Source organism: Lagopus leucura, unplaced genomic scaffold, assembly GCF_019238085.1.
Source record: "Lagopus leucura isolate 7727_CA_CO unplaced genomic scaffold, USGS_WTPT01 Super-Scaffold_100159, whole genome shotgun sequence".
NCBI lineage: Eukaryota > Metazoa > Chordata > Aves > Galliformes > Phasianidae > Lagopus > Lagopus leucura.
This window is the reverse complement of record NW_024962335.1, coordinates 11,804,442-11,828,692: the sequence shown is the minus strand read 5'-3', so window position 1 is coordinate 11,828,692 and position 24,251 is coordinate 11,804,442. Positions and strand designations below refer to the sequence as shown.

Genomic DNA, 24,251 nt, shown 5'->3' with positions numbered 1-24,251 from the left:
AAGTAAAATACATCTGTCTCTGCATATGGCTGTATGCAGTGACAGCACATCCGTGGTTAGGTTGAGTTTGTAGAGCTTCAAGTAGAAGTGGATGCAGGGCAATTCACAGAAGTCCTCTCCCTGAGCAGTGACTGATATATCAGCCAGCGTGATTTTGTTTGCTTCCTAAATAGCAACAAGTTTGCTTAAAATGCCTTGGCATACGAACGTGTTTAGAGTTCTGCAAAATGCGTTATTTGCTTTTTCAAGCACTCTTCTCTTACAGAACTTTCTGATGAAAGTCAGGAAAAAGAATGATAAATTCTCTACTCCATTCATAGTAATTCATGGCTTAGTTGGCTGTGCTTACAGGAACAGCGTGGATACAAAACTATGGTCTAAGCTAGGATTTGCACCAAAAAAGTAAAAGTTGACTGCAAGATTTTCAGAAACTATGCAGATCTCTTTCTATTATTGATGACTGTAAAATGGGCTGGATAAACCTTTAGCTCTTTTCCATTTTTGACAGTGCAAAACTCCTCTGTACTGCATTTATTCTGCATCGCCAGAAGAAGTGGAATTTTGAACTACATTTATTTCCTTGCAGAACTGTGAGGTTCCTGGATATCAGGAGCTCCAGCTGAATTACTGGTCGAAGCTGATGTCTGATGTGCTGACTTTTGGTTTCTGTATCTATGAACTTGATACTACCTTTCTGGTTTTACTCAGGAGTGATGTTGAATGAACTCAAGTCAGTCAGAAAACTGACTTCACTCTGCTAATTGTGTATGTAGATTGCATCATTTCAGAGTTGGAGATGACAACAAAGTCAGCTTCATTCTTTCCTTGAAACTGATTTGTAACCATTTTTTAAATGAAGCTGATGATGTCCGTTTGCAGACGTGAAGGTGTTCCCTTCCTATCTGCACATACCCATTTTTTTGTGAGTGTAGCAAACCAGCAGCTCTCAGACTGCAGAGACCACCAGCTTTCCAGACTTGTGTGTGTGATGCTCCAGCATTTATCAGACTCCTGGCTAAGATGCTTTTCTTACTCTCTAACAATACCACAGACAAGCAGTATGTAACCTAACGTGGCCCTATGGGAATTTCAGTGGCATCCAAAAGCAGGATACTCTTGGGAGTGAGAATACTAATTTGAGACTTGAAAGGTAGCGCAATGAAATTCGTGCGAACACCAGCACACTCACAAGTTAATGGTTAACTGTGTGACTTCAGCACCTTGGAATTGAAATATCAGCACTTCATCTTATTTGGATCATCAAGGACAGCATGGCTGGTACCTTTTTGCTGTATTACATAAAAGCGTGAGTACGCTGCTGCACAAAGAACAGCGTTTCTGAACTTGCACCTGAAGTAATGTCTTCCATATATGATTACCACATTTCAGTTTCCCTGGAGCAAAATCTGTGTTCCAGAATCATTAAGTTTTCACTCTTTATCAGCAGCCAACTGCACTCATCTGTATCTCTAAATGCTGCCTTGTAAAAAGCTTTGAATGAAAATGAAAACACAATATTCATCTAGCATTGCAAGACTCACGTTATCCAGAGTCTACTAAAACTGGTCTGTAAACTAGCTGGAGTAGAGTATAAATTAAACTTGTAGATTAGTTTTCTGCGTGGAATTTAGACTTTTCTCCTAAATGTAAGTTGAAAGGGGTTGAGAATAACTTGAAAAATTAAGAAAGAGTGTGGTCCTAAAATAACCTTCAATAGATGTTGAGCAGTAAGTGGCTACTTGTTTAAAGTGACTTTTTTATGCTTGCAAAATTCTGATGTTTCTATCTGCTAACTAGTATGAAATTGTGTGTTCTAGATAATGAATTGCACTTCTTGACCAACAAACTTCTGGTTGTTTTTAAAAACTATGCCTGGAGCTGTGTGCTAGCATGACTTGCTGACATGTTTTGTGCCTTTGCACATGGTATCTTCTAGGGGTGCTGAGCCCGCTCTCAGAATGAGTAGCATGCGTCCCTTTCAGATGTATTTTTTGCTTGTGTTGTTTGTGGTTTGTCTTCAAGTTATCAAGTTCCTTGATGTGGTGAGCAAATTTAGGTCTTCACTGGATTAGCAGGAAGGAAGGAGGAGGCAGTGCTTCCCCAGTTTCTCACAGGGAACAGAATTAAAAATTAAGTCTATTGCGAAGGCTGTTATTGAAATACTGTCATACAGCATAAGAATTCTCAGCTGTTCTTGCACAAGCAGTAGTGAAGACCTCCACATTGTGCTTCCACTTCAGCTGTGTATGATGACTACAGTTTTGCAGAGGCTGATGCCATAGGATTTTGGAAGCAGCAGTAGTAGCAATGATGAATCTAGACCTTAATTGTGTAGGCTGATGCTGAATAGTTTTTTCCCCCTTTTGTCTTGAATCAAATTAGTGGATTATTTTAAACTCTCCAATTTAAGGTAGGAAAAATGGTTTGGCAAAGTTCTCGTTACCGTTGGGTAATTGTGGCTTCGCAGACCATCTTATGTGAAAAGCTTTCTCTTTCAAGGCTTTTAATCATAAGTGTAAATCTGGTCTCCAAAATATAGCAGAATTCTCTCACACCCACTTGGTAGGAATCTTGAGAGTTTTTGCCTCTTTCTTAGTGTGCTTTTCCCCCATTGAAGTTGCCTGAACATGCTTGGCTTCATCTTCTGCCATTGCAGATGCCGTGGGAATTGATGATTTTCTTTTATTAGTGCTTTGTTACCAGTCTGTGCTTCACCTTTGCTTCTGCACTTTCATGGATACCTCAGAGTTGCCTGGTGAGAATGCAGCTCAGCGTCCCATTCTGCCACTTCTACTTCTTGTTTTCTGCCTCCCCGGCCGCCCCCCCCCCTTTTTTTTTTTGTTTTGTTTTTATGAGCATTTCAGGCAATGCCTTTTAGGGCCTGTGCTACTGGTGCTGCTTACTATTGGGTGTTGGTTGTATCTGCTGGGCTTTCCTGCTGTTATACTTTGACTCTGTTCAATTCCTGGATAGCTTTGACGTTGCCATGTGGGGAAGATACTGTGCTCAGCACCTTATTGCTGCTATTTGTCTGAAAGCATAGCATAGGTTTCATGTCTTCTGTGTAATCTGTCATCATCCACAGCTCCTGTCAACCCTGTCACGTGCATACTTTGTGTTCAGTGTCCTGTAGTGAGCCTTGCCCACGTGACTCATTGTGAACCGAAGGACTGTGGTAGTATTTGATCCACTGATACATTTCTGGAACCCAGGAACGCTTGTGCAAAAAGGGGACTGCTCAGCAGCTTGATGTCTGAGTTCAGAATGTAACGTAGTCCATGGGATGCAGGGACAGAAACCGAAAGTCTCATTCCCTCTGTGTGGTCAGCAATAAGCACTGGAATGAGTTGGCTTACGTGACTGATGTGAAGGCTTCTTCTGGCATCACTGTCAGCAAATGGTGCTGTTCCTTCAGATATACCACCTCCTTCGAGACGGAGTGCTTAGATTTGTTGAGGCTGTGGTACAGAGCATGTGAAATTGAAGTGTTCTGGGCTGTTTTGTAGCATGTAAGCAAGTTCTCAGAAGACTGACCGGATTCATTGTAATCCTTTTGCTAGTGCCGGCTGATCTCCATACTGATAGAAACTCCCATTTTGTTCTGAAAGGTGGTGGGAAGCCAGAAATGGGAAGGCTACTGACTGTAGGCTAGAAAGCATGCAAGAGAGACTAACATGTGCCACTTAAATCCATATGTGAGTTTCTTTGCTGATAGTAGGAATATGTTGTCCTTGTACTGTGAGCACTTCTATCAGAAATGTCTACCTTGCCTTGTGTGCTTTGACAGCTGTTATCACTGCCTGGCACTCTTGCAGTAACACTGGTTTGAAATACCTACTTTGGGACTTGGTTGAAAGGGCACTGATTTCTTAATGACTTGTGGGTTTTGATTGCTCACCTTGAATCTGTAGTGGTTTAAGGGCCTTGTTGGTGTCAGGTGGGTTTCCACCCCAGTCTGGCAGTCTCCTTGTGTCATGCAGATTAGCTGTCAAAGGCAAACTTAGCAGAAGTGTTTGTAGGGTCCAAAACTGTGGAAGCAATGCACCACATACAAGGAAAAGCTGACATGGTGATCTTTGCAGTCACTCTTAAAGCAGAGGGTGCAGTTCATGTGACTAAATCTAGGTAAGCTGGGCTGCTGCTACAAAAAATGGACCAGTTCCATCTGCTGGCTTTCCTCACCCACTTTCTTACTACAGATCTAATGGAGCCATGGTGAGTTGGCCGGTTTCTTCACTCTACAAAGACTCATTTTGACATTCAGTGGCAGTACAGTTTGTAGTGGGAATTATTATATGCCTTTGCATGCAGACACTATTTTGGTTTAACATTTAGTACCTACTTGGATGTTGTGCTTCAGAGGTACCTTCCATTTTTTGTAATCTCAGATGGCAGGAGCATCTATTTCACTTTCCTTTATTAGTGAGGTGCACTAATAATGCCATTAACAGCATCATGTGAAATCACCCTGTTCTAACACTTACTGCTTGCTGATCCTGATGAGCTCTTAGGTCAGTCTTTGTCTGTTCTGTTCTGTCCCAGCTTCTCTTTGTCTGTGATTACGCACCATAGTCTCTAAGGTTTATGAATCAGGTAGGGAAACCTTTGCAGGACTGTTCTGCCTCCTTCCCCTTCACACTACCAGCTTTATTTTTTTAGTAAGAAATCTTCATGTGTGCTTCAACGATAAAAGATTGCAGGGCTAGCAATGGCACTGGAAAGCCAGCCAGTTCTATTTGTTTTTATCACCTCTATCTTAAGCTGTTCTCTTGGCTCTTGTGTGGATGTATTTGCTATGATTGTCACGTACCCAGAGCTGTCTGCCCTCACCTTGTCAGCGTTTGGTGTGGCCATAGGTAGGTCTCTATGGCAGGTTGTAAGAGAGCAGTACATGTAAAGGACTGGAATGGATTGTAATGCGTGCCATGTGCACACAAAGTCCTATTTTTCTGTATGGTCCTTTGAGACTGTTCGTGTTTCAGTCTTGTATCTGAAGTCTTCTGCCTCCCGCCACACTCCTAAGTGTGATTCCTTAGCTGAGCAGATAACTGAGCATTTTTCTCTGTGTTCTTTTAATCTGGCTGGAGAAGACTTTGAAGTTTGTGCCCTGGAAAAGGCTTGGGAAAAAAAGAGGGGAAAGTGGCAAACCGTGTCAGAGTGGTGCTTCACTGGCATTATGATTCTGGCTTGTAGGTGCTCTATTCTTGTATCATAACTCTTCCATTGCACATTCTTTGTGGTTGCCAATCTTTGCAGGTTAGTTTCATATGGAAAGAACAGGATGCTTTCTTATTTAAATTTTTGGATGTAAAGAATGGGATAATCTCACAGCCATTTAGTTGTTCTGTTTAGATATGGAACTGTTGGTATGTTGTGATGCGAGAAGTTAATTAAGAATACAGCGTTTTTATGGCTTTCTGCTTCCTGCTGGTGGGTCTGCATCAAATCCACTTTGCCAAGGAGCTCTGTTAGCCTGCACCAGGGCTCTTGGGTTGGATGAGAGCAAGTCATCTTAGCAGCTGGAAGTACCCACTTGCTTGATGAGGGGGAATTTTGAAAGAACGAGCTCCTCAGAGAGGCAGGTTAATATTGTCTTGTGCAGAAGGATGAGCAGGTCTTTCTCAAGACACAAATGGCACTGCCCTTTTGCAGTGTTATATGTGAAATCATGTAAATAAGTCTTTCTGAGTAAATACCAGTGATGTATACCAGTTTGAAAGAGGGGCTGTTCTTTGTATTCAGATGGCTGCTGACCACTTTCCAGGTGGCGTTGTGAATGGCTGGGTATGGAGTGGTCTGTTCTCAGGGGACATGAAGTGGGGTTTGGTTCTGGGACTCGCTCTGTGTCAGAGGCTGCATCTGTTGGAGTAGAAGTTCTTGTCCATCTGCTACCAGGTTTTAAATGCTGAAGAACTTGAACAGAACTACATTCTTTTGCCTCTCTCATTTTGAAACTTCAAAAAATATTGATTGTATTGAAAAATATTGCATCATTGAAGATGAATCCTTAGAATGTACCAGAAAGCAGAACTTTTAGCAGAACATTTTCTTCAACAGATGGGCTAGCTGATTTTACCAGTTTGATACAGCTCTTTAGTGGAAACTCTCATTCCATCTCTGGTGCTTTGCCTTGATGAAGAATACTTAAGTGGAGCTATGGAGTCTCCTCTTGAAATCTCTGTGTTGGTATACCTGAATATTTGCTAACCTTTTAAATATTTACAGAATTCTAAAAAGTTATGGTCTTATCTGTGATGATAGTTGAGAGATTGTTTTCAGAAAAGAAGAAGAAAATAAATCACCATTAAAACCCCTTAGTACTGGAGTTCTGCAGTTTGGATTCAGTGTTATATGAGACATTTTGAACGTGTTTCTTATGCTGCTCAGCTTTTCTGACTTGCATGCTGGTTTTACAGTAGTCTTTCTCCATTAGTATTTGGAACAAGTCATCCTCCAGCCTCTGTAAAATTCACTGTAATTGACACTTCCTTCTTAGCAATTGCTGAAATAATGAGTGGTATTGTAGGTCCTTGTCTAGATGTGAAGTTTTTGAAGATGCAGTGGAAGACCTCTTACTGAGCATCCATGAAATGACCTTTCTTCAAAAGTGATGCTGAACTATTTCCATAGTTGAGAACTTAAAAAAAACAGAAGCAGAAAAACCCTTCACTGTGTATTCCCAAATTCCAAATGCTAAGCTTTACAGCCCAGTTGGTGGGCGTAGCTGCGTCATACAGTAAACTTTTTAGATCACCTTTGTTTTAGCTGCCTTGGATTAAATACCAAAGTGGCACCAAGTGAACGCTATCTCTGCAGACGTTGGAACTTCTTTTCTTGATGAATTTGTTAGACACTGTGTAATATTGCCTTATCTATGTATCCTAAATAGTAATCTTTTTCTACTTCATCCCTTGCAGTATACTTTGCAAGGAGTCTTGTGATATGAATTTTATTTAAGTGTTTTTTTTCTAAATCCTACTGTGTTTTCACAGCTTTGTGGCCAGGAAGGTTATTTTGATTGTTTTCTGGCTATGCTTATTGTGGGAAAAATACTGGCTATTCCATGAAGCTCAGTTTAATTGTATAGGTCTGTTCTGGGAAGAACTGGGTGTAGAAAATCAGAAGAAACAACCAAACAACAACAAAACTGTTTTGTTTTTAGAAACATTTTCTGAAAAGCACGTATTGATACTAGTTGTCTCTTCCTGAAAGGGACACTCCAGTGAAAGCTTAAAAATTAAGGTGGTGCTTTCTCATCAGTGCTTTAATTCTTGTTAATAACAGTTGTCGAATTCTGTTGGCAGACTATGGAATGTTAATAGTTTTTCCCTCCTTTCCCTTCAAATTTCCCAAGTTGGGAGATCATGTTCTTTCAAAATAAGGCATTGCAGGAAAGTCAAGTAGAATGGCCGTCTCCAATTTAGGCTTGATGAGATGTAGGAATGACTTTTATGATGACTAATTGGGGTAGTTTTCAATAATAAATGATAGAGGAATTCCACTGGAACACAGCGAGTGAATTTTTGATAGTTAAATGAACAATAAAAAAGAATTGATAAACAAGGCTTTTACTCAAGGAGAAGCCTTCTGCTGCTGCTTGCATTGACCTTATAAAACTTCTTGTTTTTCAGATTTTGGATCGCTATTTGATCTGGAACATGACTTGCCAGATGAACTGATCAGCTCCACAGAACTGGGACTCACCAATGGTGGTGACATTAATCAGCTGCAGACCAGCCTTGGTCTGGCACAAGATGCTGCCTCTAAACACAAGCAGCTGTCAGAACTTTTACGGGCTGGTAGCTCCCCAAATCTCAATATGGGGGTCGGTGGCCCTGGGCAGGGCATGGCCGGCCAAACTCCACAAAATAGCCCTGGCATGGGAATGTTGAACAGCATGGTGAAGAGCCCCATGGCGCAGGCTGGGTTGACTTCTCCCAGTATGGCAATGGGTACAAGCGGACCAAATCAGGGTCCTTCAGCCCAATCTACAGCGGGAATGATGCCAACAGTAAACAGTCCAGTTAACCAGCCTGGCATGGGAATGAACACAGGGATGAATGCTGGCATGAATCCTGGGATGTTGGCAGCAGGCAATGGACAGGGGGTGATGCAGGGGCAAGTCATGAACGGTTCGATTGGAGCAGGCAGAGGGCGACCAAATATGCCATACCCAAACCCAGGAATGGGAACTGCTGGTAACTTATTGGCTGAGACACTGCAGCAAGGCTCCCCGCAGATGGGGGGACAGGCTGGACTGAGGGGGCCGCAGCCTGGAGCCATGAACAAGGTAAGGCAAGCTAAGCTTGACTTTAGTACCATTTTTTCACATCATTTTATTTCATCTGCAGTAGAGATTCTGTGGAATAGGATTTTTTGTCTTTTAAGAGTCCTGAATCTTGTGCTAAATAATTAAATACTGCCAAAGTGGTATTTATGGCAATCAGGGGAAACAAGAAGTTACTCAGCAAGTATGGTTTTTCCTAGGTTAAGTGGTGGTGTTTTGTTTTTTTAATTCTGTGGCAGCATAGATCGTCATTGTTAATGCAAACTTAACTTCATAGTATTTAATCTATTTTGTGCTTTTGTCCACAACTCTGTCTTTTCATCTAGTTTGGTGAGTGTGATGGGAACAAAATGGGGTCTTCTAGAAGTTGTGATGCTTTTCTGTGTGACACTTAATGAGAGTATTTGCTGCCTGTGATCAGATGAGTATTGGTTTGAGCTGCAGCAGGTGAGAAGAAGCAAATACGAGTTGGAATGGGCTGATGTGCTGGATGGTTTAGGACATATGTTGGATTTATAGAAAAATACATGCTTCAGTTACTGGAGAAAGAATGCTTGTGTGAATACCTACAAACAAGAGTTGGGTTCCTAACAGCTGACCAGTTGCACCCAGCTCTAGTTTTTAGTTTGGAAAGATTTTGCCTACCTTTTTCTAAATTGGAAAGCTGAAAAAATATATTGAGGGGGTACGGGGGAATGGATGTGCTTTTGTAATGTAAGAGATTTGAATGAAGCAGTTGTGTAATTGCTCTGGAAAAGTGAGAGAAGACCAAATGATTTAAGTTACAAGTTTAAAATTTGTCTTAGCTTGCACAAATAGCTTCACTAGCATAGGGAAACAGATGAATATTGCATAAGTTTTTGAGTTTTGATTAAAAAGCCTCAAAAATATGTAAACATTTCATTTCATTTGATGGGGCTATTTTGTGTTTATTGGTTAATGAGTGGAAACTGTTTTTAGAAGGACTGATTTCTGCTGTGTTGATGATTTTGCTGTGTTTTAATGTACTAAATAAAATGTTAATGTCTTATAAGCATTATTAAAATCTTTTTTGATCTTAGCTGCTTGCTTGAGCTCAGTGTGCTGCTAACTGTGGTTCTGATAGCTGTGACTGGTAACATGTTAATTTTGTGGTCTGTTCATTTCATGTAGCTTTGCTTGATAAATGCTTTGCTGCAAAGTCCCATTGCTACAGTAGATGTAATTCATAGTGGAAAGAAATACTTGGAAGTGTTTTTGTATTGGAATTAGTTGATTGTTGACTTTATTATATTTTGATTAAAACAAAAAAACAAAAAACCTGTATTCAGAGGTCCAAAATCAATGCACCGAGTTTCAGGCTGAAATGTAACATCTTAATCCTTATTTATTGTACCTAAAGTGGAGCTTTAAACTGTTAAAACAACAACGAAACACCATGTTCTTTATCTAGGAGATATCAAGGAAGGCCACAAAATTGAGTTTTTGGCTGAAATAGTTCAAAATGAAGCCGTCTTCAATGCCTCTTAAAATCCTGCCTTGTGCTTTACATCTAAAGTAAGCAGCACCTTGTGCTTTGGGGAATCTCTACACCAATGCAGAACTTCTGCTTTTTTGCTTGTAGTCTCAGCCTGATTTAAATAGAAAAAAGAGAGATGAAGGGGGGGGGGGGGGTAAGCTGAAGGTAAAGTTCTTTAATTGTTGAGAAAACCCTTGGAGACTCGTAGGGTGAGCTCAGCAGGCACAGCCCGCGTAAAGCAGCCCCGGCTGCCGGATGAGAAAGCACGGTCTGAAATGGAGGCTGAAATTCCAGAATGCCTTCAATTGGTTTGGCTGCTGGCAGGGAGCCTGTGTTTCACTTTGTGCAGCGGAGTTAGCGCAGTCTGACAACAGGCATGTCGGACCGCTTCATCTCCCCACCCATCTGCTTTTGTTTTTCCCCCACCTACAAATCTTCACAAAGTGGATGAAAACATAGGACCCTAAGCAGTTGTTTTCAAAAGCCTTTTTTTTTTTTTTTTTTTTTAAGCTGATAAATTTAGCACGGTGTCGCTGCTAACGTGGGAGTTTCTGGAGTAACTTTCATACGTTTCCTTCATCGCTGTGAAAATGGGCATTATTTCAGAGCTGTCCTTTAGTAGGAGGGGGAAAAAAATAGGCAAAACGTTTGGGCCGCGTTCAGCGATGTTGTGTTGGCTTTGCAGAGTTGGCCCTTTATGTGGTGGGAGGTTGCTTCTGGGAGTTGTCCTTCAGTAAGACAGAGGTGTGTCATCCGCCGTGGCTTTTACAGACAGTACCGTATGTTTGGTGCTATGCTAACTTACTGGGAGGGAGGAGGTTGTGCTCTTCTAATGGTAAAGATGAGCTCCCAGTGGTCCTGGATTTTAGCAGCAGGGTGGTCATGCTTTGTTCTGCTGTTCTGTGGAGCTGCTGAAATGTTTTCTTCCCCTCCTTAGCAGCTGGTGGCAGTGGGACGCTCTCTTTGCATGGTAGGCATGTTCCTCACTTTCCTAGTTGTGTAACTTCTGTTGTTGTTTGGTGGATTTTTTTTTTTTTTTTTTTTCTTTGTGCTTGAAATCCCAAATGCCCGTAACCAATTGATTTGAGGTCAGCAGATACACAAAAACTTGAATTGTCCTCATCAGCCACTTGTAGCGTGGTCCCATGCTGTAGCTTGTATGTATGTTGTAAGCCATTTCTGGAGTACAAACAGGCATTCCTGTCTCTGTAGCAGTGGTGCTAATGTGGGAAATGAATCCAGGCTTGAAATTCGCCTGGTCATTGGAATAAAAAAAAAAAAAAAGTTGTAATTTGAATGAGTTTTCTGATGCACATAAGGGTAGTGAAGCACTGGAACAGGTTGCCCAAGGAGGCTGTGGATGCCCCATCCCTGGAGGCATTCAAGGCCAGGCTGGATGTGGCTCTGAGCAGCCTGGTCTGCTGGTTGGCAACCCTGCACATAGCAGGGGATTGGAACTGGATGATCATTGTGGTCCTTTTCAACCCAGGCCATTCTGTGATTCTATGATGTACCTTAAGAGCACCTGATGTTAGGGAAGGGGATGGGCACAAGGAGAGGGTGCTGTGGTCAGGGCATGGGCCCTGCACTCGTTTTGGGGTGGCTTCCAAACACCTGGGAAGGTTCAGCCTGAAAGGAATGTTTGGAGAGGAAAGGATTTAGAACAAGTTTTGCTTTGTTGAATAGCTTTTTGTTTGATGGGTGCTTGATAGCGCGCAGAGGACAGATACTCCTATTACTCTTAAAATAGAGTTTTGGAAACTATTTGTAATGCTTTGATTTTTTCACCATTCAGGCATTTTTTTTCAGGCGTTTTATTTCACTGGCTAGCCTTCCAGTTCTGATTCAAGAGTAAACAGCAAACTTAAGCTCTGTAGTAAGTTAAGACCAAGTTCATCTTTTCTGTTTTGAAGCATTCTTCATTTGGAAATATGTATAGTTAAAACCTTAGTGTGGCTTTTCCTGCTGGCTCCTGCAGTTCCCAGTTATTGATGAGTCTTACAGTCCAGCCTTTTGTTAGAAGGCCATACCCTTCACAAAGTGCACAGGTCCACCTGACTTTCAGGCCATTTACACTGGGTCTCCCACTGATCCCCACAATGCTCTTTCATCAACAACAGGGACCTGAAGGCAATCCAGGTGAGTAGGGGAGCTGCTGGCTTTCCTGTTGGATCGTTCCACTTGTGTGTGAGATTACTCTAAACATTTAGAAGTGGTGTTAATTCTTAGTAATGTGGCTTATTGTCTGTGTATATTCAGAGCTCCCTCTTCTTATAACAGGAGGCACTATTCTGTTTTATCAGTGCATAGCACTTGGATTAAGAATCAATTGCCATATTTTACAAAGACGAATATTTAGACCTTCCTTTAAATAAAACAGTCAGAAATGTCGTGTTGAAAGTTGCAGAGGCTGAAAATCGTGACACTCTCCAAAATCTAGGTAAAGCAAATTTAAGTAAAGAAATTAAAAACCAGTGTATGTGCATTAATGTTAGTATATGCATGTCACGCTTTGGGCAGCAGCAGATCAGTGTTCTTGGTTGCTTTATTTGCAGTAATCATTTGACTCGATGTGCGAGAGTACCCATAGCATTTAGATTCTGTGCCCCAAGTGTGTCCTGTGGTCAAGTACTAATTAATTACAAGTGTAGATGTATGTCATGGTCCTTTGCTTTTTCTTCTTTGTAGAAGGTGGATAATTGCTCACTTTGTCCCAGTTTATGGGGAGGATACGTTAGAGGAAGAAAGGAAGCAGGAAGGTTTTGTCTTTGGGGATCTAAGTTTGAGTGGATAGGGGAGTTTCTCACACAAATGGCAGTGAAATGATGCTTGTATCTTGCAGTAGATACCTTAAAACATAATGAGATCATCTGCAGAGAATAACCATCAGTAACAATCCTTGGAAAGATTGTAGCAGATATCTCTGGCGCAATTTTGTTAGACTGTATGTGAGCTCTATCAGAGAGTTGAATGGCACCAGAAAGCGATGTACAATAAATCAGTTACAAGATCTCCTCTTTAAAGAGCCAGCTGGAATTTAATAAAAATAACTTCCCGGTTTAGGAAAGTTAATTAACTTCTACTTGCAAATATGGAAAGATTACATCAGTGTGCTCTTAAACTAGTGCATGTACTCCAGTTACCCCAATAGAGATGCATAGCTGATAGTGCAAATGTTGGGTTATTTCAACCGATGTTATAAAAACTCAACTGGTGGAGGCAGGAAAATCGAGCACAGTTGTTTTCTGCTGTGTGTAGGAATAAACATTTGAGATTACCTTTGCCACCTAGCAGCCATGCATCATTATCTGTTGCTTTTTATCCCTCTCCTTTATTGCGATGTGCCTCTGCTCTGCTGGGTGTGAAGGCCTCGTGTGTGATGGAAGGAACCTGAGGCTGTGAGGAGAGAAAGAGAGGTGGATGGCAGGTGGAGTAGATGAAGAAGTGCAATGGGAAGAAGGTAGGCCAGGAGTGCAGATTCTGAACTCGCTGACTTTGGGCCACAGTGCAGCCACATGTGTTTTTACATGGTGTTGTAGAGGAAGCCTTGTGCCTATCTCATGCAGTGCCACCAGAACTGCCTTGCCTTGATTGGCACTTCAATGCTTGATGATGTACCTACCCCTTGCCTCCAATAACTCACTAATTTGATGGTGAACTGTATGTCAGTCTTTCTGTGTTTGTTTTTTTTTCCAACTGATGCACTCTGAGCCTACTGGATTGTTTTTTAATCTTCCTTCTATGATTAGTTATTAGGTTGCTTGCTTCTTCCTGCTTGATGTTCTCCCCCCTCTATACACACACACTTCCCCTTCTTATCCATGTTTCGCAGCCTGTCACATCAAATGACACTGGTGTACTCCCTCTTCCAGTGCCAGGGTCACTGATGAGACCCTGTGATTTCACTGTGAAGAAGCCACCTGCCCCTTCCCTTGACTCAGCCTGGAGCTGTGTGCACGTTGTCTGTCTCACGTCAGTGGGTCAATGACAGCAGGACTGGGGACATCGCTGCAAAGCTTGGTTGTGGATCTGGCAGCTGTCAGTCTCACCCGGACCGAGGGATGGCTGCTTATTTCCTCCAGGAGACTGAGGCAGTTGGGGCTTTAAGACCCTTCTCAGGTGATGCTTGTGTGTGGTTTTTGGGATCACTTTGCAGTGCCTGCCCTCTGACCTGGCCATGCCCCCTTGTTGGATGGGCTGATGTTGTACCCCAAGCAGTGCCAATGGCTGGTATTTGAGAATCTTTGTATTTTGTCAGCAGGATCAGAACATCTGATGCTTTGATATTAGTGGAAGAAGTCCCTCAGTTTTCTTAAGCTGAGCATCTTGTTTTCACCCAGTGACGTCACAGATTGAAAACGTGCTATCAGCCTTCAAATCTCAATTGTTTGGTTAGTTTTCTTAAAGGCTGGTAGCAGCACAAGGATACAAGGTCTGCGGGGCAGTGTTAGTGATGGCTAGCATAATATATGCTCTAGCACATAGTATGTGCCCTGGTGAGAGCTAACTCCGTGTTTTCTTAAGGAAATAATTCCCACAGTCTTATCCTGAGCTGTGAATCTTTTGCTCAGTTTTAGGCAGCAGCGGCAACAGGGAGATGTCCTCAAAGGTTCCAGTGCACTTGGCTCCCTGTAGCAGCAAAGGCTTGGGTCTCACCTGTCTCATTTTGGGCAGCAGCTGCCTGTCACCATGCGTGCATTCATCACAGTTGAGACATGGCAGTGGCAGTGCTAAAGGAGACAAAGGAAGCATTTTTAGTTCTTTCTCATTGTTGCACAACTTATCTGCCACGTGTAGAGGTTCTTTTCATTTCTCTCTAATGAATTATCACTGTGTGATTATAGTTACTGCTTGGAGTGGGGGGAAGTGGTTGCTATCAGGTATATGACCAGTGAATTTCCTCTAAGTGTCAGGTTTGTCAGTAAGGTTTGTGCTGCTTTTCCTGTTGCAATGGTTTGTTTCAGATCTACTTTACAAACTGCAGCCTTCAACTCACATAATAGATTAGCAGAAATTAAAACCTGGAAAAAGAAAACTTTGGGTAATCACAGAGAACAGGTAATCTGTGGGCTCATAGTTACTTTTCTGTGTGGGTTGGAGAGACTTTGTGAGGAGCAGGAACAGGGTGCTTCTACTAGGGGAGGAGGATCTGAGAGCAATGGGAGTACTTGGACAGATGCATGCCATAGGAGTTTATGTGCGCTTCTTGATTAAGTCTGGGTATTTTCATGGATGCAAACAAGCATCCAGTAGCCTGAACACTGAGTCACACACTGATGTGAATTGAAATGTCACAGTTCTCTGAAGTACTTGTGTGCCTTTCTTACTGTGAGCTAAGGCTGCATGAGGATCTTGGCTGACTAATGGTGAGAGCTTGGTAGTCTTAACAAAAAACTCCAGTTTTCCTGGTCTTCCTGCCAGTTGTTTGGTCTCTGAAGACCAAATTTTCTGTGAAAACTGAAAGGGAATAGAATGGAAAGTCAGAGGGCAAACTGCAGGATTTGATCCTGTTCCTTAGATTCTAGAGTGCTCCAAGGTAACAAACTGTGTATTCTGTTATGCTAAAACTGTGGAGTATGCAAATAGTTGATACATAGTGCAGAAAGGAACAAACACTGTGTATCAGTCTGCTTCCATGGTATGGTTTGATAGCTTTGTTTTATTTGCAGCATTCCTGCTTGCTGTCTTGCTTGACCCCAAGTAGCGCTCGCTGCAAACAAGTTGCAGTGCCTGTGTGCTTGTGGTGTTACCTGTGTCTGTAGTGTGTTCTTAAATTGAAAGCTGTTGTGTACTGAAAATGCAGATGAGAATTGTTATAGCCCTATGGAGCGGAGCTGTGGGGGTACTGGCAGTTGAGTGGGAAGTATTTGGGGTAAAGCTTGCTGATATGAATGGGGGGTGGTATTTGTCTCCTTTTGGTGGAAGCAGAAAATTCCTTCTATAGTCCAATGTACAGATTTGTGATTCAGAAACTGATACGAGAAATCTGTTGAATTACGTGGTTATTGGGTTTTTTGGTGTTGGTTTTTTTGTTTGTTTTTTTTTTTTTTTTTTTGAAGAGTCAGAGCAGTTCCAACCAAACTGACTTAAACACAGAAAGGCCAATCTGTCAATGCCTATAGAAGCAATCAGATTGAGAAGATAATGATGTGTGATAGGTGTAAATACATGCACGTGAGGGAACAAGGGAAGCATGTGGATCAGGATTGCATTGCAGCTGTTTCATGGCTTTGATATCATTTTCTTCTCTGAAATATTTATTTGCCTTTTGAATTGTGAACAACATTCTTATTTGAATGTCTTGCCATTTTCACTCCTAGATGGGAATGATGAGCAATCCCAGTCCTTATGGTCAGCCATATAGTCAGAATACTGGGCAGCAGATTGGAGCCAGTGGTCTTGGACCTCAGATGCAGAATAAGACTGGACTGCAAAATAGCTTACCACAGTTTCAAATGGACAAGAAGCCAGTTCCTGGGGCAGGAATGCCTAACATGGTAAGTAGAGTGAAAGATATCTCCAACAAATGCTGTGGCAAACTAAAGCAGAAGAATGTGCAGTGCTCAGATGCTGCCATGTTAGAAGTTTTGCAGCTGTGAATGCATGTTCTGAATCTACACATTCCTTATTTGCTTAAGCTCCTAAAATGGCTGATACGGAGGAGAGAGCTGAGCTGTGCTCTATCTGTTAAGTTGCACCTTTACTTTTCACCCTTGAAACCCTATTAGCAGCAAAAATTACCTTTTGCTACCTGTGTGGAAACTTCTCTCTTCTCCCATCCCTTCTCTTGTGATTGTTTTTCTGCTCATACTTCTGATGCTTTTGGGACAAGTAGTTCTTCTCAAATGTATTATTACATGTGGTAGTGTCTGGAAGTCCCAATTGGGTGTCAATTCCTGTTGTGCTCTTATGTGAGCATATGCAATGGTCCTCATGTTACTGTGGTAGCGCTGTTGTTCCCTCATTCCTCTCAACACTGAGACTGCAGCAAGGCTTGGAGAAAGGGGAAGTGAGTGGTGGAAAAAGTGGATGTCCCAGGCTTATAAATTACAAGCATTAGATTCACTAGCTTGAATTCAGCAGTAGTGCCGAGTGCTCTAGAAGAGCAAGGGCTGAATGGGTTTGCTTCCTTATTCTAAGAGCCTAAATTGTTTAGGATGAAGACGTGCAAAGTGCCCCGCTATTGTTGGGTTGGGTTATTGTTGTTTTTTTTTTTTTTTTGTCATACCTATATTCTTGTTTGTGAAACAAAATTGTGCTTCTGAATATAGCTTGTGTTTGTCACTGCTTCGGATCTTAGATCTCTTGGGACTCAGTCCTTGACCTAAGTAATTTGCTGAAAAACACTCCCAGGTAAATTTGTATCTCTGAATTAAAGAAAGGGTGATTCCTTGGGTTTTATTTGCTTATTAAGTTGAGCATGAAACGCTAGAATCCTAGTACTGCCAGTTGGTTATATTAACCAATAAAGAACTTGCCAAAACTTACTGTCGAGCTTCTGTTCAATTCAGAGCATGTAACTCTTTTGAAGTTGAGTTGCTACCCAGCTGGACCTGGGAATGAAGAGTTGCTGCTGTCTCTCTTGTCATTTAGAATGACAGACTGCAAAAAGCCAGCTATGGTTGTACTGGAGCTTAGAAAAGCCCTGAAAGGACTGAATAACTGGTAGAGTCTCCTTGTAAAATGAAAGGTTAATACTGCTATGGAAGAACTGGAGTTTAGGAATGCAGGTAGTTGAGCTCTAAAATAACTGGAAATCTTCATGAATGTTCCTTAAAACGTTCTGTAAGTGAAGAGCCTGTTACAAACTGAAGGCTTTTGAAGTAAAACAAGCAACACAGAGTTGCCTCTTTTTTTTTTTTTTTTTTTTTGTTTTTGTTGAGTGCTTGTCACAATTCATCTAGAAGAAAGAGGAAGTCTGAAGAAATAAACGTCAGTATGGAAGAAGTAGTAGGTGTTGCCATACTTGACTTTAGTTCTCTGACATGCGTTATGCTGAAGTGCTTCATCTTTAGCAGAGACTGATAGGTGCTTTTCCTGCACGTATATGTACTAGCTTCCTGATGGAAAAAGGTTTCCTTAAGTTCCCTTTCATTCTCCTGTTCTAGAAATGATCGGTTGAAGTGCTTGGTAGAAGCAGGGGGAAAATTTTTTCCTTCCAATTTTTGCCTTCCACTTAGGCAAGGATTATGGATGCAACTTCGTAGCTTTCGAAAGATGATTTGAGGTCCAAGTAGTCTTAATACTTCATAGTTGGGCTAGCAGGAAACACTAAGCTGTGAGCATGTGCAAAGTGAAGTTCTGCTGGTCCTTTATAAGGCAAGAGCTAGAAATAGGGAGGGTATGACATGAGGAGGATGTTGTCGTTGGCAAGTGAAGTATTGCCAGCACTGTTGTTAGGTGGTGTTTAATATGGATCATCCAGAACTACAGGTAGGTGGGATATTCCCTTGATCACGCAATGTAGCAATTCTTCATATATTTGTTTCTTTTTGGTGTTTCCATGCCAAATAGGCAATTTTAAAATAGATTTATTTCTGGACACTTCCTTTCTCCTTCGTCCAGGGTCAGCAGCAGGCTCCTCAAGTTCAGCAAGCTGGGATGGGGCCAGCAGCTTCACAAGGAATGGGGTCTGGAGCTCCAACAGCAGATCCAGAGAAACGCAAACTCATTCAGCAGCAACTAGTTCTCCTCTTACACGCTCACAAGTGTCAACGGCGAGAACAGGCCAACGGCGAGGTGCGGCAGTGCAACCTCCCTCACTGCCGAACCATGAAGAATGTCCTGAACCACATGACACATTGTCAGGCTGGCAAATCTTGCCAGGGTAAGTGGGGGAGGAGTGGTTATATAGATGTGGTCAACCTCTGCAAGACCAGAAGGGCTTATGGTAAAAGATGGAGAATAAGTGGGTGGCTTGGGAAACTGAATTTTTTTAACCTGTCTGTCCCCTTAGGGATTCAAGTTATAACCTCCTCCTCAGTTTTTAAAAGTTTGGTCAAGTTAAGGCAAGATTACAGAAAGAAACAAATGAAAGTGTTTTGCTTAACTTGCAAACTCATTGCAGTTCCTTTTGGATGCTGTCTTCTGATAATAGCAGGCACAAAGGAGAAATATGTAAGCAGGAGTCTGTTTCCCCTAAATGGAAGGGACAAATCTTAAGCAATAGCTAGCCCAGAATTAAGGTGGTTCTGGCTCCAATGAACTCCTAATCTATCCTAGAAACCAAGGGAGATGTGTGCTCTTTTTGGTAGCCTAGTTGTGCCTGGGTTGTGCCAGTTGCTGGCATCTTAATTGCTTGATTCCATGTGCCTAACTCCTTATGTATATGGTGTTGTTCTCAGAACTAGGCTTAGAAATATAAGGTAGAGCTTCCAAGGAAATTTAATTAAGCCAATCTAGCTACATATTCAGGGCTAGATAATACTGAACTATGTCAATTAATCCTTTACTGTGCTGTGAAATCGATGTGTGCCCTGAGAGGAATAGTTACTCCCTATCTAGTTTGTATTGGCTGTGTGGAGGTGCTGGCATTAATTTGTAAAGGTTTCTCATTCCCTTTTTTTTCTCAGTGGCACATTGCGCATCTTCTCGACAAATCATCTCGCACTGGAAGAACTGTACAAGACATGACTGTCCTGTATGTTTGCCACTCAAAAATGCTGGGGACAAAAGAAACCAACAATGTAAGTCTGTTGGGAAGCTCTGCATGTTGGGTAAACTATAAAATGCATGTTGGGAGTTGTTTGTACTCTGCTAATGGTCTTCTTTGACCTGGGAATAGATAGTACAGTTGTCATCATGCTTTGGAGTGGCAGAATATTTTTCTGCAGCTGATAGCTAGTTTTTGTGGAAGCTTTCTAACTTTTCTAGCAGGAGAGTAGTAAGGGTGGACAAGAACTCTAGTGCTCTCAACCAGTTGATTTGCTTTTCTTTGCCACTTTTTGGAGCTGATGATCTTCTGGAGACAGACACGCACAGAGAGGGTTGTGCCATTTCAGCATTGATGTTCTGTCTTCTCCTGTTTTTCCTCTTCCCCTTTCTGACTCCTTGGTCTTCCTGCCAAAATTTGCATGACTTCTGTCCTTTCGTTAACTGTATCCTCATGGTTCTTAATGTTATTTTGGGCTCTTTGCATGACATGAACTGGGATATTTCTTGTTCTAAGAAAATAACAAATCATGGCTGTTGAAGAGCTGAACCCTTCTGCTTTTAAACTCTGTGATGTGTGCCTCTGTTCTCAGTATTGAGCAAACAATGTCCTAAATACTTAAGGATTTTTTTTCAGCAGCTCAGAAGGAAAACAATGTTATTGAAATGACTGCTTGGGCCAAAATTTATTCTCTGTTTTCACAATGGCTTTTCCAGACCTGGCATCTTACTTGTCTCCTAGAAGGAGACATTTTGGTTCTGAACAACCGATAGTCTCCTTCCTCTTTTTGTAGACCTCTTTGACTACCTCCCACTGTCCTTACTAACTTTGGTGCATCTCTTCCAGCACTACTGGGTGGAGCTGCAGTAGGACTTGCAAACACGGGCTCCGTGGGTGTGGGGCAGCAGACTACGCCCAGCATAAGCACTACCAGTCAGATAGACCCCAGCTCCATCGAGAGAGCCTATGCAGCCCTTGGACTAACCTATCAAGGGAACCAGATGCAGACGCAGTCTCAGGCTCAAGTGAAGAATCAGCAACAAGGACAGTCACCCCAGGGTCTGCGCCCAATGAATCCTATGAGTAAGTTTAACGCTGACAATCGATTCAATACAAACTACAGGCAATTCTCCTGCACTATATCTGATGGAAATTTTCTTACCTACTACCTAATTACAGATAGTTAACGTGCAAAAGGTGTGAATTTGCAGTGTTTTAGACATGGAATATCAATCTGCTCAGTGGAACAGGGGACTTTAGGGGGCCCAAATGCCTTCTCTTGGAAAACAGACTTTCTGAGAAAAGCATGTTTTTTGGAAAAAATATTTTTGGGGAAAGGAACAAATTTTTCTAAAGCATGTTATTTAATGTTGTCTTGCAGCTTTATAATGATATTGTTATGTCAGTGTCAGGAATTTTTTGAGTTTTTAATTGGAAATGCACGCATTAGAATGCCTGCATTCCAAGATGCTTCCTTGTCACTTGAACAGTTGCATTTCGTGTTTGTTTCTCAGATCTGCAATGTTAGTTTTAACAAATGAAAAGCAGTACGTTCCTCTCTCTCTGAATTCTGTCATATAGACTCATGTAACTGTAAACTGTCTGCGTGGCTTATTGTAAAATCACACAAGATTGCATAGGAATTTAAATTTGATGTGTGTTTAATTGTGCCCTGGCTATCACTGATGTCAAAGTAACTTTTAACCATCAAATCTAAGATTAATAGCTTGAGATGATATCATGGGAACTTTTCTCACTCAGTTCTTAGCTTGAGTTGCTTTAATTGAAAGGTGGATAGATGGACTGGTAGGCATTTGTCACAATCTTGTGTGGAGTTACAATCAGGCCCATATGCCTCATGACAGGCTCATGTACACTGTGAGTGTCATGCATGCACAGAAGTGCCAATGGGGGAGAACTGAGAGGTTGCCAAGAAAAGTAGCAGCTGGTTGCAGATTGCAGTTTGTGCTGTCTCTGCACCAAAGGAGGTTGTACTCATGAGTTACTCATAAAGACTGTTGGATAGTGTAGACTCATTAATGAGCTGATTGATCCTCACAGGTTTCTTGCAGCTTGTATACTTCTAAAACTTTGCCTTCCAGAATGTAAAGTGTTTTAAATTGAGTCCTGACAGCTGAGTCTTAGAACAACTAGATAAAACTTACAGTTTTCAATTCTTCGTTAGTGTTTTACAAGTAGATGAATTTCTAGGAGCTCCAGGAAGTTGTAGTGAGGGGCCTGAGAAATTGGACGTAGTGTGTAATCCCTTTTTTTTTTTTTTTTTTTTCCTTTTTTCCCCAAATGTAGTGTTTGTGTTTTGGTTTTGTTCCTCCTTCCAGACATAGATGCCTATTCCTTTTTACTGGATACTCCTTTTGGCACTAATAAAAAGAAAAGCCAAATAGATGGGTTAAAAAGCTTTTGAAGATTGAAGAAGTGAAGCTTACCATAGAAAGGATAAGCTTGGAGAGTGTAAACTTTTCACTTGTTTCATTGTTAGGCGTGGGGAATTAAAACGGCTGAGGTAGGAGTCATGCAGTCATAGAATGGTTTGGGTTGGAAGGGACCTTTAAGATCATCTAGTTCCAACCACTGTGCTACAGGCAGGGATGCCTCCCACTAGATCAGGTTGCTCAAAGCCCCATCCAGCCTGGCCTTGAATGCCTCCAGGGAGGAGGCATCCACCTGTGGGCATCAGCTCATGGACTGTGTGACAGCAGGGCATGTTTTGGGCAAAAATCAGGATTTGGTGAGGGCTCTGATCTGAAGAGATGCAGACCTAAGTAGATGGACAAATTGTTTCTGGCAGTTGAAACAGAGAGGTAAAGCAAAGATTTGTAGTTGTCTTCAACACCACCTTGCTCTCAGGTGGCAAAGTGGGTCTGGAAAGGATTTATTAAAAAAAAATAATAATAAAAAAAAAATAAAAAAAAAGAATAGAGTGAGGGGAGGAACTAGAGGCAGCTATATGAAAAGGCTGTTAAACTGTTGGTTGTGCTCTTAAAAAAAGGTATGTGTAAGAAATGCTCCTGAAGTACAGATTCGATAGGATTCGGGTGTCCTGAACATGTATAAAGAACTGATAATGGCTTCCATACTACTCAGCTTCACTAAATCATCTATTCAGAAGTTCCAGTCAGAAATAGGCTGCATTTCTCTTGAATCTTAACTGGTGTGTGTGGGCACTTTTTTATGGCGATTGAGGTTTGCTGTGATTCAGAAAAGATGGTGGCAGATAAATTACTAGAGCCTTTTCCTATAAAGGATTGCCAGTTTTCTTTTTTTTTTTTTAATACCTGCACTGGATTAGTTGTAGGATCCTTAGCTATGGAACAGGTGAGAGTGAACCTTGTCAGGTACAGGTTGTAGCTGAATCTTTTGTTTCGAATCCTTTGAGTATATGTCCTCTAAGCCTCTGAATCACAGGTGGAGCTTCTAAGGAAACAACAGAATTTGTAACACAGAACCTTCTGCAGGAGAATATTCTGGTAGATACTATTGCAGAAAAGGGAAATTGCTTGTTGCTGAAAATTGCTGAAAAGTTCAGGAAGATGAGCAGAAAATTAGTATTGCTGATGTTTCACTTGGAGGACACTGTGCTGTGCCTTGGACTTCAATTTGGTAAAAGGAAGAGGATAAATAGTAAAGAGTAATTAAAGTACTTGCATTTTGTGAAAGGAGTTTAAAGGCTAGACCTCTGTTATTGCTGAACAGCTGCTAATCATGCACAGTAGCTATGCAGTTCATTTCACACTACTTACTTTTTCTAGGTGCAAATCCAATGGGGGTAAATGGAGGAGTAGGAGTTCAAACCCCCAGTCTGCTGCCTGACTCAATGTTACATTCAACCATGAATTCCCAAAAGTAAGTTGACTAACTCTTTGCAACCCAGTGATTTGATTCAGCTACAGCTGCTAATGATTGCTCGTAACAAATGAGATGAACATAAAAAAGGTGTATGTTAAAATCTTGTGTGCTTACACTTGAGAGGGTCAGAGCTGATTGTAGCTGCTAAGGACAGTTGAAAAAGAAGCCTTGTAGTTGCTATATCTTTGTTTTTATCCTTTCTAGAGATCTGTGTGTCCATTTTAACTTTTGCACTAAATGCTTGCAAACTGATTTTGTTAAGCCACAGAGGTTACAGACATTGTCTGGATTAGTAACTGGGCAGATCTGAAGCACCCACTGCTGCATTTACTAACAGATATGGCATACCACAGGTCTGCTGTTGGTCTGCAATAGGGCTAAGGGGCAACTTATTCACTGAGGTGTAAAAATGATCCTTGTGCTTAATTGTCTCATGGCACTTTTTGGATAAACAGTGGGATAAATTCCACTGATTGTTGTCTCTCCCTCTGCATTTTGTAGCTTTTGTTCCCGTTTTCAAAATCCTTGGATAGCACAGCTTGTACTCTTCTGTGGCCCTCTTTAATCCTGGGAGGGGTGCGTTGTTTTGGTGTCTGTGCTGCTGTTTCTGCACAGTTTGTCCATTGATTAGGGAATGGCTGAACTAGCACTTTGTACTAACATTATTCTAAAAGAGGCTCTGACTGTAAGATGACTAAGCTTGGGCTGGGCTTCCATCCTCAAATTCTTACTCTGTTTTTGAAGCTCCATGATGAGTGAAAGCGCCAATGTTGCTAGTCTGGGGGCTATGCCAACAGCTCAGCCATCCAATACAGGAATTCGAAAGCAGTGGCATGAAGATATTACTCAGGATCTCCGAAATCATCTTGTTCATAAATTGTGAGTAGCTAATAGCAAACAAGGGGCTGGGATGTGGAGCTTATAAGGGTCAGTGAGAAGGCAAGGCA

General features: G+C 41.7%; 1 protein-coding gene across 2 annotated transcripts in view; it reads left to right on the top strand.

Moving 5' to 3' along the window:
• EP300 (E1A binding protein p300) overlaps positions 1-24,251 on the top strand; it is a 57,717-nt gene that overhangs the window by 5,055 nt on the left and 28,411 nt on the right. For both annotated transcript variants that reach the window (XM_042889662.1, XM_042889663.1), the window contains exons 2-8: positions 7,632-8,290; positions 16,106-16,282; positions 18,351-18,612; positions 19,358-19,471; positions 20,284-20,520; positions 23,208-23,301; positions 24,049-24,183. In XM_042889662.1, the coding sequence (XP_042745596.1) occupies positions 7,632-8,290; positions 16,106-16,282; positions 18,351-18,612; positions 19,358-19,471; positions 20,284-20,520; positions 23,208-23,301; positions 24,049-24,183 (1,678 nt within the window). The remainder of the gene's footprint in view (positions 1-7,631; positions 8,291-16,105; positions 16,283-18,350; positions 18,613-19,357; positions 19,472-20,283; positions 20,521-23,207; positions 23,302-24,048; positions 24,184-24,251) is intronic.